Source organism: Spermophilus citellus, assembly GCF_964194105.1.
Source record: "Spermophilus citellus genome assembly, chromosome: 7".
Classification (NCBI taxonomy): domain Eukaryota; kingdom Metazoa; phylum Chordata; class Mammalia; order Rodentia; family Sciuridae; genus Spermophilus; species Spermophilus citellus.
The window spans coordinates 149,139,558-149,157,285 of record NC_138188.1 but is presented as its reverse complement, the minus strand read 5'-3'; the positions used below and the strand labels follow the sequence as shown (position 1 = coordinate 149,157,285).

Genomic DNA, 17,728 nt, shown 5'->3' with positions numbered 1-17,728 from the left:
GACTATCTTAGCTCAATATATTTTATTGAGTATTCTTTGGTGAATTCTTTGAATCAAAAGTATTTAAATTGTCTACCATATGCAAGGTACTAGACTAAGGGTAAACATAACATGGCAAACAAAAAATGGGGTGTTAATCCAGATTCTTTCTGGTTTAGGTGGCAGCACCCCTAATTATACTGGCATAAACAAAAGGAAATATTTTGTTGACATGGCTGGATTTAACGATTCTAATGATTTACTGCTCATTATTTTATCCTACTTTTTATCTGTCTTCACCCATTCTCACTTTTGGTTGGCTTCTTTCTGAGTCTCCTTCTCTTTGGTGACATCTCTAGGATAAAAGTGAAATCAGCAGAGACTAAACTAGATGCTTTTTGCTCTTTCTTCTTGACTCTCAGCTGCTCTATATTCCCCAGCTTCCTTCCCACAGTCTTATATCTGGGTGGGGCCATATGGCTTTTTCTGCCATATGGACTATATTTCATATGCTGTTTCCAAGTATGCTGCTTCCAAGAAAAAGCAAATAAGGGAGGATGTGCCTTTACTTCCTTTCTCTTCTCTTTCTTATGTCAGTATTAGGGGCAACAGGTTAAGAATGGGATAGGATTGCAGGATAGAATAAGGTTGGTTCTCAAATAACTGCACAGAACAGCACTGTACCAGCCATCAACCCATAATGGACTATGACATGAGCAAAGAATGCACTCTGTGTGAAGCCATTGAGAATTTAAGAGTGTTTGTTACAGCATTCAGTTTTCCTTTTAAATGTGTAGTCCTTAGATTCCCTGATGACGAGGTGGGGGCGGAGTGCATTTAGCTAATGGTTTGAGCAAATGTTCCAAGTAAGACTGCAATGGGCAGAGTTCTTTGCAGAACCAGCTGCTCTGGCCAGGTGTAAGGAGCACTCTTAGTTGCCAAGTTTGATGTCCAGTGTCCAGATCTATGGAGAAAAAAATAGCTTTGTTCAAACACACTGACTGAATTTCCCTGAACAAATATATTTTTATATTAGAAGAACAATGGTAAAGAAAGGTGATAAGTAAATATCAGTAAACACCCACATAATTTACATAATTTTTTAAAAAATAGTTTATCTGTGTTTTGCTTACTTAACATGTCAATTCATGCCTTTCATTTACCAGATACTGAGCTGAAAACTGAAGATACAGTGGAAAGAAGACCTTCAGGGTTCCTCTTTTGATAGAGCATGCATTCTGGTGAAGAAGACAGACACAGAGAAGGAGAGGGGATCCAGGGAGAAATGGAAAGAAGGATGGGGAGGCCAAAACCGATTCTGAAATATTGAGTTATTTTTATGCAAAAAAGTTTCTTGTCCGGTAGGACAATTCTATCAACAATCTAAAGCTAAAACTAGATTTAGGGGAAAAAAATCATAGTCTCCAGACACAATTTTGCATTTTTCAGAGGGGAAACTGACTGGGCTGGAAGCTTTTAGCAGAGACTCTAATGAGTTAGCTTGTCCTTTAATCATATTTTTTAGGTTATTTATGGATTCCCTGAATATTTTACAGATTTAGTAGTGGAATACAAATGAGAGGCTTTCTTTATATCATACTGGAAGTTTTCTTCTGTCAATACCTCCATCACACTTAGGTTCAACATATAACATTTTCCTTATTTAATTTTCTAAAAGAAAGTCATTGAGTAAACTAATGGATAAAATAATTACCTATTTAACTAATGCTTGCTGTCAGACAAGTGTGAGTCTGAACTGCAGAAAAATAAAACAGGTTAGAAATTGTATAGTTAATTGTAAATATGTCTTTAGTAATTCACAAGTCACTATTGGCAGTTAATTCCATAAAGTCACAAGTCAGAAGAATTCTTTTAGGTTCAACAGTCACTGAAATGTTTGGACCCAAACTGACATGGGCCATTAAGGGTCTGGTGACCTTCGTGGTCAAATTTGGTAGGGACTGTCTTTAGAGGATAGTTTTGAACATGGGCCACAGTCTCACCCATTACAGCACCACAGTCGTATCCTTTCCTACTCACCTCCATCTAGAAAGAATGTGATGACCCCGTTTGGCACCAACAGAGACAGGAAAGGATTTTGATGAACTGATGCAGGGTTCTGAGATGAGAAGGAAAGGAACAAAAGCTGGCTCTGGGAAGAGCTACACAGGATTCCATGAGCAAAGATGAGTTTCCTGAACTGTAAATCAATAAAGCCTGTTTCTTCTTCTCATTTGATGCCTCAAGCTCATCTGCTCCCATTTTCAAAGGGCAGCAATGACAGTCTTGGGTCTCTGTGGGGTTCAGCTGGAGTGAAAGGGATGTTACCAGCAGGGACAGGTCCTGCAACTGGGTGGTGGATGGGGGCAGGATTGGTAGTGGACCCCTATAAGGGAGTCCCTTCCTAGGACTCAGATCAAACTTTCCTTCAGTCAGTAAATCAGGGCATCACTTTCTGTTACCAAAATGATAAGCAGTTGGGAAGCCAGGATGTGGAAGAAATGGCATCTCTTAGGTGAAAGAACATGAATCAAACCTGCAATGTCTTTGCCTGAATTGTAACCTAGATAACTGCTTTTCCACCTCCAGTACCCTACTAGGAAAGGTGTGTTAGAGAGGTATGTGATATCCTTTGACAGTTATGAGTAAATGAGGCTCTACCTGCCATCTAAGCACCTTGCAGAACCCTCCACATCATGGGGAGGGGGGAAACACATTGATCAGGCAGCTGGTATATCCATTTCCTTATATTCAGCTTTGTTTCACACATTAGCTCCATATCAGAATAAAGCAAGTGCATTAAAATGGAAATATTGAGTAATTTCAACAAACACTGTGATATTTCTGAAGCTTGAACAAAGTGATATTAAGAACAAACTTAACCTAAAAAAGGTGTGATTGTAGGACTCAGGAACAACAAATTTTACTACAATTACAATCACAACGACAACTATTGCTCATTAAGTTCTTTGAAATCTGTGCTTGAAATTTGCCATCATGAAGGAAAAATAAGAAACCTCAAATGTTTCAAATTACTCTTGTGTGGGAATTCCCGATTTTTCATGTGTTTCCAGTAAGGTTTGATTTCAAGATAATTTCTGGAAAATATAGGAAAAAAAGAATTTGGGTTACTCATAAAAGCAAGTAATATGTGCATAATTGTGTGAGAAAAGCTAAAACAACATTTCACAGCTGGTCAGCATAAAAAATGACTTGTCGGTTTTACTTTACAGATAACACCTGTATGTTTTAAATAATACATATGCACATTATTCATTTGAAGACTTTTTTACAGTATAAAGTTTCTGTGTATAGGAACTATAAAAATCTAGCTTTTATAAGGATTTATTTTTATGATATTAAATAAAACTGATTCCAAAGCATATATTATCCATCACAATAGATAGATGGTCATAATTTGTCCTATTCAGATAGCAGAGAAAATGATTTTGAATTTTATCAGGCATGCAGGAAACTTCTTTGTTGGGGGGGGGGGAACCTTGACATTGCAGATCTCAAGAAACTTTTCTTTGCAAGGGAGGGGGAACAATTGGTCTAATCCCCTTTTCTGGTGTCTAAGCTTTGATCAAAACTTCATATTCACACATCAATGCAGGCTAGAGGGGACCCTAAGTTAGGGTGGGTGCTTGGGCATGACTATGCATGCTAATATGTGTTGTGTGTGCACTGGTGCATTAAGATGAATGTTCTGCCACTGTGGAGTAAAGGAAGGTCTGGGGAAAGGAGGGAACGATTGTAGAGGAGCAGTTTCACCCTCTAAAATCTTGGGACTAAATAGTAAATATACTCATTCCCCTGTACCAAAATGTAACCTTTGGTTTTGAAGCAAAGTCTTCTGAGAACTAGAATTTGCAAAGCAAAGAGACACAATGGGGAAAGGTTCACCTAGAATCTTTAAAGCATGCATAAGTGGCCAGGAGCAATAGGGAAGTCTTTCCACTTCATGCTAACCATGCATCCTGCTACCAGGGAGAGGACACCAAGAGGACTCTCAATGCAGCAAGGCATGAGTAGGAGTCTTGATGTAAGAAAGGAAAACAGAGTTGGGAATTGTGATTCTTCTGCATGGGAGGTAAGGTGCAGGTGTTTGGCTGGCAGGGAATATTTTACTGTCAGATATTTCCTCACTCTTACCATTAAAACCTTAGTTTGAGGTGGGGATGAGGAAATGACACTTTAGCAAATGGAAATTTGAGAAAATACTACATTGAAGAACATAGGAATCTTATGAAGCGATACTGGAAATACAGAGCTCAGAGCACCTGCAGGTGGTTGTTGTTGTTTTTGTTGTTGTTGCATCTTATCCCCTCTATATTTGTGTTTTCCTGTTTGGATTCCAAGAATTTTTTGATTCATTTGGCTCCATCTCTAAACTGTGAGTGCCTTGCAAACCTTCATTTTGGCTTATTCATCTTCACAAGACCCTGGAAAACATCACCAAGCTCCCTACCCCTTGGTTTTTAAGAGGTGGGATAGATTAATCAACAAACTAGAGTTAGAGGATTTAATTTTCCTAAAATTTGGCTATAGGTTAGTCACTTTGACCTCTAGGTCTCAGTTTCTTCCTGGTAAATGAAAGTTGCCTTAGAGGATCTCTATGATGATTTCCAACTTAGCATCATGATGGAATGGAAAGCCTTTTTTTCCTTTTAGGAAATGTAAAAGTTATGTATCAGTTGAATTTGTGATCATATCTATAAATGCAGTGAAGATTTCTCCTTAAATATTTACAAATAAAGCTGTTATTTAGGATAATAAGATAATGAAGTAGAAATGAGCCCACCTAAACATGATGGACAGTATATTGTCTTCCTATGATTAAACACTTCAACTATTTTCAACAGGTGCAGATTACTTCCTTGAGCTAACATTATTTTTCTAGAACATAGCTGCTCATTCTAATCCACTAAAGTAATTTTTTCACATATCACTAAATGAACTTTCTAAAGTGTCAAAGTAACTTATACAGGGGGGAAAAAACTTACTTCCAAGAAAATTGTTCTGTATGAGTAGGAATTTATTCATTCTATTCAAAAGCTCTGTTAGTTTCTTTCCTTGTGATATGTGATTCTAATAAATATTCAGCACTTGATATTGATATTTGGACTTTTGTTTCTAAGTGTTTTTCAATGCAGTCATAAATGACTGGATAATCTATCTGAATATAAATGTCATTTAAAAAAAATAAAGGCATAAAATTTGAGTGAGAAGCTCAGCACCTTCAAAAGAGACAAGCTTTAATAAGAAGAAAATTCAGTTAGAATTTCCTTAAATTCTAAATAAGAAATATTTTGTGGATGAAAAGAATTATAATTAATACATTTGAACCACTGTCATCTTGAAATACCTATCAAAATGATCCACTGAGATTAACAATGATGAAATGGTTGCATTTACTGAATCGAGATTGCTTTATAAATGGTGTTTAATGCCAAATGCTGGATTATTTCACTAAAACTGGTTAAGAAAATTAAATTTGTTATTTGTAGGCACAATATCCTGATCACTGGAGTAAAAATCATGAGCTTAGTGCTGAAACCAATTGGTGGAAAATTGGAGATTGCTGGAACCTAGATTCTCTTCCTTTATATTCTGACTCATCAGCCTGGTAGTATGGGCCTTGGACAACTGATCACTGAGAGACTGAGGAGGTTGGAAATTCACAGGCCTTCAACAAAAGCAACTTCCTTGCAGGTTCTGTTGAATTTCAGAATCCATCAGCAGCTACTGAATATTCCTGGGTCTTGGAAGGTCACTTAATTTATGAGTGAGGATCAGATGTCAGAACACATTTTACTTGCCTCCCAGATGATGACAGATGGTGTTCCAGTCAGAGGCAAATGGACCATCATTACTGGACATTTCCAGAAGTCCTCCAGAGGTTTATTGGTACTTTGAGGACCTCCAGCTAGTTCTGGATGTTCATGGTTCCCTCCCTAAGAAGCAATCATCCGCTTGGGGGCCACTGAGGCATCTCAGCTACCTTTGTCACCATCAGAGTTTTAAAACATGGAAATGTGCTAATTATACCAGGTTCATTTTTCACTGATGTGGTCATGGATTAGCCTGAAGAACATTGGTAGGGAAGGTGCTCCTGCTGCTACAGTAGATCTTCTAGTCATTATGTCAGAAAGCCCTAGGACTTTCCTTCTACCTTTTTAGAATTGATAATTAGAGGAAACAAAGAGGACAGAGAAAAAGACCAACGGTGTGTAAATGCCACCCGCTTACTAATAAGCACCAATCCTCTTTCTCTACAAAGTATTCTTTTTTTCTCCTAAAAGGAATTTCTGAAAAGACTAGTAGTTTAAGGCCTGTGACAATGAGTGTTTATTTTCTGTGATTGATCATATGGACATTTATCATTTTAATTATCTTTTAAGCAGGAATAAAAGGAAAAAGTGAGATACAAAATTTACAAATCTTGGAGGGGGGGGAGATTGAGGAGAATTCATTTCAGTAGCTACCTATTTCCCTCCTTGCCTTTCTAAAGCAACGGCGTTCCAGTGGCTGGGATTAAGTGACAGATTGTGGGCACTGACTAGACTCGCGCTGGAGAAAGCGAGGAGCCCACCCTTTGCACACAAAGCCGCGGAGTTCCCATGCCGCAGGCGGCCCTGCCCTGGGGCACCGTCGCGCTCCAAGCTCAGGGACCGGCCAGGAAGCGCCCGCGACTGCTCTCGGCAACCCTGACGCGCTGCTGGTGGCTGGGAGAAGTTAGTCACCCCGCGACCGAACCGAGCTAGCGGCGGAGCTCAAATAGGCTAGGGAATGAGAAGGCAGGAAACCCAGTACCCCCGGACCGCTGGAAGGAAGCGAAGGAGCGCGGGGGCGAGGGGTCGCTTAGGAAGCTGAGAGCCCTGGCTGGTGGATGGTGTGGTACCGTCTGCAAAGCCGGAGCGCACCGGCCTGCAAAGGGGAAAAACTTGCGGCAGAAACTTCCTACCCAAAGCAAGAAAGGCAAGCGAGAAAGAGGCAGGGAGAGACTTGAAATGTCTCAATAACTTTAAAAACACCCCAAAACATCCCTCCAGAAGATGAGGTAAGCCGAGGCTAACCAACCCCTCTTGGTTGTGAAATACCAGACCGACCCGGAGTCGCTGTGACTTTAAACGAGACCAAGTTAATTTTATGTTTTTCTTCCCAAATACCCCCACCCCCCACCCCGCCCGCCCTGGCTCCCTCCTTTGTCCCTCCTTCCTCTCCTTCAGGTCCCGGTCCCTTCCTCCTTCTCGTCTCCCTTTCCTCGATCACCCTCCCCCGCCCTTGCTCTCTCCCTCCCCCATCTGATTAGGCGCAGACCGGGAAGGGTGGGAGTGGTGGGGGAAGCTCTCCCTTTAAGAGGCAGCGTGCAGTGACGAATTGTTGAAATTGCCATTGCAGGATGGCATGCCGCTATAAATTCATTGTTCCACCTCCTCGCATCTTCACAGCGCTCGCGCTGCTCTCCGCGCTCTCTACGGCCGACTGGGGATGACGGCGGGCAGGAAGACACCGCAGCCAAGGGGACTCGGACGCGCTGCTTCACCGGCTCTCCTCAGTCTGACCCCCACATTTTTGTTTTGATTTTTATGGCTTTTTTCCGTCTCTTTCTTCCCTTCCTCCCGGTTTCAGCAGAGCCGAGGAAACCCACAAAATAAGCAAGGAAGTGGCCCCGAAGCTTGGAAACTCCGCAGCCAGCCGGTCCGGAGCAGCCAGGGGGCGGGAGGGGGTGCGCACCAGTTGCCCGCCTGGTGCGCGATACCTTTTTTACTTTTCTTGGTGCAACGACCTTGGCTACATTGGGGTTTTCCTCCCTTCCCCGTATTGGCTGAATCTCCACTACCTAGCTTTTTTAAATTTTATTTTATTTTTTTCCCCTTTCTTTTTCTTTACTCCCCTCTTATCGGAGCACAAATCCAAACATTTTCCAAACCAACAAAGAAAAGTTAGCACGCTGGCACCTCGGCCCGGACAGGCTGGCGCTGCTTCTGGTCCCCCTCCCTCCGACACTTGACTCAACCTTGCAAGCAAGTGTGTGTGTGTGTGTGTGTCCCCATCCCCCCGCCCCGGTAACTTCCCTGGCGAATAACAAATACCCATAAAGTCCCCGTCGCGCAGCCCCTCCCCGCGGGCAGCGAACTATGCGGCTCGGGTGGGCGTCCCTGCTGCTGTGCGCGTTCCGCCTGTCCCTGGCTGCGGCCAGCCGGGCTGAGGCACCTGCCCAGGATAAAGCCCAGCAGTCTCCGGTTGCTGCAGAGGCAGCCCAGCCCCGCGAGCGGCAGGGGGAGGAGGCGCAGGAGCGGTTCGAGCCTCTGGGCCATCCATACCCCCTGGCGCTGCAGCGCAGGAGCAGCGGGCTTGTGCAGAACATCGACCAACTCTACTCCGGCGGCGGAAAGGTGGGCTATCTCGTCTACGCGGGCGGCCGAAGATTTCTCCTGGACTTGGAGAGGGATGGTTCGGTGGGCACTTCTGGCTTCGTGCGCGCAGGAGGCGGGCTAAGCGCACCTCGGCGCCACCGGAGCCACTGCTTTTACAGGGGCACCGTGGACGGCAGTCCTCGCTCCCTGGCTGTTTTTGACCTGTGTGGGGGTCTTGACGGCTTCTTCGCGGTCAAGCACGCGCGCTACACCTTAAAGCCTCTACTGCGGGGGCCATGGCCTGAGGGAGAAACCGGGCACGTGTACGGGGATGGGTCAGCACGGGTCCTGCATGTCTACACCCGTGAAGGTTTCAGCTTCGAAGCCCTGCCGCCACGCGCCAGCTGTGAGACCCCCGCGTCCCGGCCGGGCGTCCACCAGCGCCTCCAGCTTCATAGTAGTCCAGACCGACATACTGCGCTGGCCTCGAAGCTCAGGGATCAGTCCGCTCTCTTGCCTATGGGGGACCCAGGACCTCAGACCTGGTGGCGGCGTAGGCGCCGCTCCATCTCCCGGCCCCGCCAGGTGGAGCTGCTCCTGGTGGCGGATGCTTCTATGGCGCGGATGTATGGCCGGGGCCTGCAGCATTACCTGCTGACCCTGGCCTCAATTGCCAACAGACTGTACAGCCATGCCAGCATCGAGAACCACATCCGCCTGGTCGTGGTGAAGGTGGTGGTGCTGGGAGACAAGGACAAGAGCTTGGAAGTGAGCAAGAACGCAGCCACCACACTCAAGAACTTTTGCAAATGGCAGCACCAGCACAACCAGCTGGAAGATGACCACGAGGAGCACTATGATGCGGCCATCCTGTTCACCAGGGAGGTAAGTCCAGCTGGGGTGGGTGCACCTGACGCTGAGATAAGGAGGTAGGTGGAAGGGACAGTCTTGCTGATGGCTTTGTTTCTCCTACAAACCATCTGCCACTACGGGACTTGCTTAACTACATCTTGCAGAAAACCCAGGCTGCGAGCTGTGCTCCTGTGTTCAGATGAGCCTCCGCAGCAATTCTTGCCTTAGTGACTAGACCTGCTTAGGCAATCAATAATGCTCTGTGTCATCCAGTCTGAGATATATTAATACAGGGCCACAAACATGGTAAAGAGAACTAGAATGCTTGAGAAACTGTACATAGTTAAATGGGAACTGGGGAAAGCAAGATTTCTTTTGGAATCATCAATCTTTTGCTTTCCAGTGAAAGCAAACAAATAACTTTGTCTAACCTAATGGAAAGGGCTTGTTAGTTCATCCAGATAGTTCATCTGATGCTATCCCTTTGCAAATGTCCCTTCCTAGTTGAGCTCCTTCTGCAACAGAAGTGAAAGAAAGATTTTCCTAAGGACCCCCTTTCCAATCTGGCTTCCTAATGGAGTCATTGCAGGTCTACCTTACTGTCTTAGTTCCTGGGAAGGAAAGAATGTGGGAGGGCCAAGAGGACACAGAAGCCCAATCAGCTGACAGGACAAACTTGTGAGGTTGCTTAACAAGTTCTTTGCTTAGTAGACCAGTAAATCACAAGCACAGTCCTGGCCAACTCAGCGGCCAAGGAAGGGTCACATCCAATTTGCAGGTTTGGGTTTTGGAAGAATGTTTCTGAAGCTCCAGTGCAAAAGATCTAGGCAAAGAGTCAAGGCCTGGGGAAAGAGTATTTTCCCAAGATTTCCCCCATTTTAAGGATGACTTTACAGGAAAGAAATGGATCTTTATAAGCCCAGAGGCTCTAGGAGGAACACAATATCTGTTTACATGGTTATTAGACCACCACCTTGGTATGACATTAACAGAAAGTCTGGATTGGATTGGGGTCTGGGTTGCTCATAGTTTTGAGCCTCAGTTTTCACAGTTCTGTTTTGATTGGCAGCTTTCTGGATTCTCAAATAACTGGTAAGAATCAACCTTTAAAGTTCATTCTTGAAGTGTTTGAGACTCACCCAGAATAAATGAAGAATTACAAACTTTGAAGTATTATCTAAAATCACGAAATGGAATAAACAAGGGATAAGAAATTAAATGATGCAGGAGGCTTCAGAATAATGCCTTCACTACCCAATTCTTCTATTTTTACTAAGGCATCCATGGTATGAAGGAAAAGTGTTGATAAATTTGGAGTGGTACATGTGGTTCATGGGTGGACATAATATAAACCACATGTAAACAAAGACATTGAAGGGCAGCACTTTAGAGAGAACCAGGCAGAGCACCCGTGTGGTGCACAATGGAAAAATCTTTCTCCTCATTAAGTGATATTCTGGAATCCATCCTTTAATTCCTGTGCACAACATTGGTCTTTGAAACGGTAGAACATTCATTTTGTAGCCGGCCCTATGAAGTTCTCCTGTAAAATTATCCCTTTCTTATTTAGTTTCCAAGTCCCCCCCACACCTTTTTTTTTTATAAGTAACTTTCCATGTCTGAGTTTCCTTGCTTTGCTACATCATAAGAGACTGCCAAGCAGGAAGCTTGGCTAGTTTATGGAAGGAGGCTCCCTAAAGAAATAGGAAAAAAAATCTTTTGTAGGCATACTGCTCTGAAGAGTAGGTCATTTTAATAATTTATCTTTACTACTAATGTATATTCTAGAATTCTAATATAAGTCAAAATTGATAGAAGGCCCATCACTCCTTGCCCTCTGACCCATAATTTTCTTAATGTTTCCCAGGGGAAAAAAAAACAAACTAGGCAGTGATTGTATATGATGTCTATCTTGCTTTTTCTGGATTTGTTTTTTTGCTTGCATAGTTAATTCTGTGAAACGTATCCAAACCTTTTAAATGGATGAAAGCAAGGAAGAAATAAATTGACTAGCTATCTTAATTTTAATAAGCACTGTAATAACATACTGTTTTCAAACTGCTTCACACATGAGAAGTATTTGACATGGGTCCTCCCTGGTCTCCTTGCCAAGCAGAAGCTTACTTTAAGGAAAGAAAATCTCACTGAGTTTCCAGTTGGCCTTCTAGTCTACACATTGGAATTCACAAAAACCAGTAGTTTGAAAAGTCAGGTTGCAACAAGGTATTATGAATATATGCAGCTAATTTTAAAAGAGTGTTATTAGGTGGCTGAGACAAGTATTTCAAGACCTCTATGCAGTATTCACTTGCGAATATTCCAAATGTAGAGTTGATTTTTGCCTCATTCTTCAGAGAGTAAAAAACAGAAAAGGCTGGAAGAGAGATGATCTTGGTTAATCTATCTCATGGAAATCAGATATCTTAAGGCCTTAAGAAAATCTTTCTCCCCTATTTCTATTTCAATGAGAAATACACAGAGTTGACTGCAGGCTTCTACTTTTACAACTCTGTTTTGAATGTAAGAAGTGTGTTGCTTAGCAGCCAGACGCCAAGCCATCAAATCCGTGTTTTGATGGGCTCTGAGTCCAGCTCAAATTTTGTCTCCAGATGTCTTCTTCTAAATTACTTGTTTTTCAGGCATGAAGCAAATGTGTGAGGATATGTTTTCCACTGTATTTACTAGCCGAGGCCACCTTGAACGTTGTATCTGGAAGTCAGCAGAATAGTGTCCATAATTTATCTATCAAACTAATACATTTGCTGTCATATCTATACTCCAGCATATCAGTACCGCTATAATTAGAGAAACTTAGCACCCTCCAATTTTCTGGCACAGAAGCCATTTTTATTGTGGAATAGCACTTATGCTGGATTTCACATTACTTCTGCAGTGGAACAGTTGAAATCCAACCTCCCCAGTCTTTACTTTTGCAAGAATCTTTTCTTCTTCCAAACTTCCTCTTTTATTTTAAAGTAATTTATTTAAATATTTAAAGACAAAGTCTTAAACCATTTTGTAGAGGATCCACTCTTTTCTAGAAACAAAAGTCTCTCCAATTGATGACAAAATTGGCGGTTGTTTAAAATCCCACTGACACTTGCGTACCACCAGTGAAAGCTATACCCTGCCATGATTGAAAATATGGAATTGAAACTAAACCAGCTAAGAGAAGTGCCATGTAAAAAGTTCATTCACTGTCATTAATTACCAGTGTGCACTTTAATACGCTATTGTCTCCTGGCTCAAAACTCTCTTCTCCTAATCTGATTTAGCTTAGGATGCTGGAACTGGAATTTAGACATGTTTCTCCTCTACCACTTCTTAGGTTCTGACAATAGGGGGTGCTAAAGAAAGACCAGAATCTTGAAAGAGTGAGAGGGATGTTTTTTCTCTTATCGTCCTGCTGACTAGACCATCTGACTCAGTGTCTTTTTTGAATTCAAGTCCATTTAAAAAAAATAAAGGAGTCCTTATCAATAAATCATAGCTTATAGTCAATCTTAACTAATAAAAGGCTAAATAACCCTGAAATGGGCAGACTAGTAGCAGATTAAGCAGCTTTAATTAGTATTATTAATATATGACAAATATTGTGAAAAGTCTAGTCTATTAGAGACAAGATCTCACAACACACAGGAGATATTGCCTTTCTGTGTTTTTTTTTTTTAAAGAGAGAGTGAGAGAGGGGAGAGAGAGAGAATTTTTAATATTTATTTTTCAGTTCTCGGCGGACACAACATCTTTGTTGTTATGTGGTGCTGAGGATCGAACCCGGGCCGCACGCATGCCAGGCGAGCGCGCTACCGCTTGAGCCACATCCCCAGCCCCTTTCTGTGTTTCTTACTTTGGCATGTGCCTGGGTGTACCTTCCACATGTAACACACTCACTAGGCAGTGTGGTAGATGCAGGATGGAAAACACCTGGTCCCTGCCTCCTGGGCTTATCACTAGCTGAGAGGATGCAGGCATGTGCATAAATCAGTCCAGTGTTAGGAAAACTGATAAATGCAGTACTAAGCTAAATGCAAAGTCTATGAGAGAAAAAGTGAGACACTGTGAATTCTGCCTGTGGATTTTTATGCAGGTCTTATTGTACATGTAGAATTGAATTGGTTTTTAGAAGATGGATAAACTTGACTTAGATTCAACCACCTGTGATCAAGCCCTTTATAGGTACTACCCAGGGGTGTAAGCCACATGATCATTAATCTTTCAGCAATCTACAACCACTGTGTCATTCTTTTAGTTTGACAGATAAGGACACTCATGTACAGAGAAACAGATAATCTTAGAGCAACAGCTGACAAATGGCAGAGAAAGAAGATAGTGCTCTCTAACTAAAAATATTATCACTAATTTATTCAAACATTCAATATGTTCCTTCTAGGCAGGGATTCTGAGATTTAAAAAGTGGCCACTTTCTTTAGAATCTATTTCAGGAAACAGTGAAGTGGATAATATTGGTGGAGCATGATGACTTTTATGATAGATGTGGTTGTAGGGCATCGGGGGAATGTTGTCGACCACATTTCAGTTCAGGTTTGAAGACAAGGTAGGCATTAGCCAGGCTCATAAGGAGGAGTTAGGCATTGGGAACACAGTGGACCTTCATGTTCCATGGCTTAGAAGCATTGTGATAATTCTGCAAAATTCAGGGAGTTATCTGTGATGGGATACGGGATATGAGGGTGGAAGGGACAACTTGGAAAAGACAGTAAGAACCAGATTACAGATACAGAAGAAATCGTATACTATGTAATTTCAGTTTGCTTGGGCTACCATAACAAGATGCCATAGGATGGGTGGCTTGAACAACAGAAATATATTCTCTCAGTTTCAGAAGCTAGAAAGTTTAAGACGAAAGTTCTAGCCAGTTTGTTTTTGGGTGAGGCCTCTTTCCCTGGCATGTGCTCAGATGTTTCCTCTGTGAGTGCTCTGGGTGCACAGGAGAGTTTGAGAAAGACTGAGCTCTGGTGTCACTTAAAGACACCAATCCTATCTGATCAGGGACCTACCCTTATGACCTCATTTAACCCAATTTATTTTCTTGTGGGTCCCATCTCCTGATATAGTGGTGTTAGGGTTTAGGAATTCAATTTAGGAATTTAGGGAGGACACAATTCAGTCCATAGCACCATGGCAAGCAGTATATATTATAAACTAAATGCAACGAGAACCAATGAAAAGAATATTAGTGGGAAAACAACAGTGATCTGAAATATGTTCTAGAATGAGCCCTCTAGCCTAAGTAGCAGGACTGGATCCACTGGAAGCTAGGCTGTCTCAGTCATCTAAACTGAAGGAGCTCATGATGGTCTAAACTAAAGCAATGACATTAGGAATTGAGGAACACAGGTTCAGTTAAGAAATGTTAAGGAGTTAGACGTGGATAAATGACTCTTTTCTAGCAGCAAGAATATTTTGGTCTAAGGTTTGTGGATCAAAATATTCATGAGATATGCAGGAAATAGTGGACACGACTGAGCATGAAGGGTCACTGGAGACAAGCAGGAGGGTTGGATTGCATTGTGCAGGAGTTTGAATGCCAAGCCAAGGTCAGTGTGGAAGAGTGGAGGACTCTTGTTAGATTTGTGCTCTAAGAAGGAGACCTATCACAGTGTAGAATTAGGAAAGTTACTGAGACTCAGGGCCAGTTAAAAGTCTCAGGTGATAGTCCGAGCAGGAAGGAATAATAGGAAGAATAAGAAATAGAGGGCAGCTGCAGTGACTGCCAGTAGATGTGGCAAGAGAGAGAGACAGAGGTAAGTTAATGACACTATCAGGTTTCTCATCCATCACTTCTGTTTTCTTATTTTCTGAAATATCCTTTGCAATGAAATTTGAATATTAAGTTGCCCTCCAAACTGACTGAGTTTTACCAGACATCTCATAGAGATGAAGACCTCCTGTTTTTTATTTATTAAATTTTATTTATTTATTTATTAAAATTTAAAAATTTTTTAAAGTGCCAATGTAAATGTAAAAGATAAGATTAACATCAAGAATAATATGTACTGATTTAACAATGCCTTGGTAAGCTAAGTCCAGGAAATAAAATGTTTGGTTACAGATGTGAATTTGAGCTTCCCAGTGATCCAACAAGACTTTGGCCACTTGCTGCCTCTGATCTATAATTGCTTCCTCTATAAGTTGGAACATGTAGTTGAACCAAGCCCTAGAGAACACCTTATCCAGTCTCCTTATATTAATGATAAAGGGACTTTGTCTCAAAGTCTGTAGACTATTTACACAATACTTCTTTTTTCTTATTTGTTGTTTTTAAATATACATTAAAGTGGGGTGTATTTTGACATACATGAGGTGCAACCCATTACAATTTTGATTTCACTCTTGTGGTCGAACATGATATGGAATTATACTGGTTATGTATTCATATATAAACATAGGAAAGTTATGTTTGATTCATTCTATTGTCTTTCCATATTCCCAATTCCCCTCCCTCCCCTTCACTCTCCCCATAGTTCTTACTGATATAGTTAGAATGAAAAAAGTATCAGCTTTCCATGCACCATCTCTAACAGATTTGCTTCCATTCTTCAGAATGACTCTTCCAAGCATCTAAGCCCTTCAGTCTCCAATGTGCTTCTTTCTTTTCCCTTTCTTTCTCCATATTTATCAGAGAACATGTCCTGTCTAGGAACTCTGGATCCAGACAGCCTTTCTAGATTACCCTGCTAGTCCACTCCCAAAATACTGAAATCCAGTTATAGCAAACTTTTCATTCTTCCCCAAACAGAGCCTGTCTTTTACCACCCATGATGTTTCCACAGATTCTTCTTTATTACAGTACCTTTCTTCCCAGACTGCAAAACCAGCAAAGGTGTCTCCAGTCCTTTGGAACCTTTACTGATTCTCTCTAGGAAAATTCATCAATTCTTCTCCTGTAATGCTACAACAGTCTATTCATCTTAGCACAGCCTGGTCCCCGCTTGACATATCTGTTGTGCTCACTGGACTATGAGGTTTCTTAAGGGTCAGGATTAGATCTTATTTCATTTGTTCATTGTAGTATCAGCACTTAGTACAATAGGTGGAAGATTATAGGCATGCAGTAATTGTTTTATGAATAAATGTACCTGGATTCCTTAGCTTCTTATCCAGCTGAGCTCTGAATATTGGATATCACCCAGTTGTATCCAAAGGTATGAGTAGAGATAATATAACATGAGTCATGGTAATGATGGGTCTAAAAGTCCCAATTAATATAGTCTGTGTTGAAGGACAAAATAAAACCCTTGTGATTAGGGATTGCTATACAAGTAGCCAAAAAAGTAAATGACACCTCAAGAATAAGATCCATGTTGAGGGCACAGAAATAAAGAGAAGTTGGATTTGATTTGTGCATACCATATACATGTGTGGAAATATCACACCAAACCCATTCACATTTACAAGTAGCACATGTTAATAAAAGATAAATTTTTTTAAAAAAAATCAGAACAAATACACATTGGTGTGCATGTGTGTGTGTGATACTTATGATTAAAATATGTACCATCCTATTAATTCTTGTATCACTAATCACTCCTCAGTAAGAGCTGTGTGAAGAGAAGTGTAAACAACTCAAGTGTAGATCAACCCTGTTTCCTGCTCTTCCCTTGAGCACCACCCCTGCCCTTACCAGGAGGTAATATTTACAGAAACAACTTGCTTTTAATTCCTGTATAAGGTGTTCTTCCTTAACTTGGACTGCTGCCCCTGAAATTGTGGTGGTGTCTATCCTTATCAGCATTTGTATTTCCTTAGCTTCTTATTGCAGCAGTTGCATGGAGCATGGGAGACCCATCTCTCAATCAAGGCAGGAAATCCTTCAACTCCTGTGATTTGTTCCACTTCGTATATTCACACTTGTTTGGTTCATTTTTCCCACCTGGCACTGAGCACTGGGATTTTCCAAGCCATACTATTCTTTGGGTATTGGTCTCCTCAAGGCAGCATTATTTGCTCCCTGCCTCCCTCCCATCCCCACAAACAGGTCTTGGGCTTTATTAGTACTTCTAAATTCCATAATAAATCAGAAGATTTGCCATATGCCAAATCTTCTAAAAAGCACACCTGGTGAATGGTCATAATGTCTGTGATCTCCCTGTCAAATCTCTATTGGTCTTTCAGACCATCTCAGATATATTTTTGAGTTAGACACATGTCTCAGTCTTATAACCCTGCCAATGCCATACCACAAGACCACAGTTAAATCTCTGCATACTTTTGCAATGCTTCCATTTTGCTAAATCTTCCATTGCGCTTTTTTTTTCCAAACAGTGGTGATAATATATTGATCCTACATAAGAAGAGCCATCTTTAATACAACAAAGATATTCTTTACCTTCAGATCCACAATGAATAAAGCAAAAAAAGTGTTTGTCAGTACATTTAATTCATTTACCTCTTCCATGATAATCCACATTTCTACAATGACCTCTGACTCCAAATCTAGATTATATAAAAAGATATATAAACACAGATATATGCTATTACTGCAGTAGTACCTGTACTCCTACTCTGAACTT

The 17,728-nt window shown here is 41.6% G+C and overlaps 1 protein-coding gene across 1 annotated transcript in view; it reads left to right on the top strand.

Moving 5' to 3' along the window:
• Window positions 1–6,715: 6,715 nt before the first annotated feature.
• The window catches only part of ADAMTS5 (ADAM metallopeptidase with thrombospondin type 1 motif 5), a 44,022-nt gene continuing 33,009 nt past the window's right edge, over window positions 6,716–17,728 (top strand). Inside the window, exons 1-2 of the mRNA XM_081300629.1 lie at window positions 6,716–7,042; window positions 7,384–9,227. Coding sequence (XP_081156755.1) covers window positions 8,124–9,227 — 1,104 coding nt within the window. The 5' untranslated portion in view covers window positions 6,716–7,042; window positions 7,384–8,123. The remainder of the gene's footprint in view (window positions 7,043–7,383; window positions 9,228–17,728) is intronic.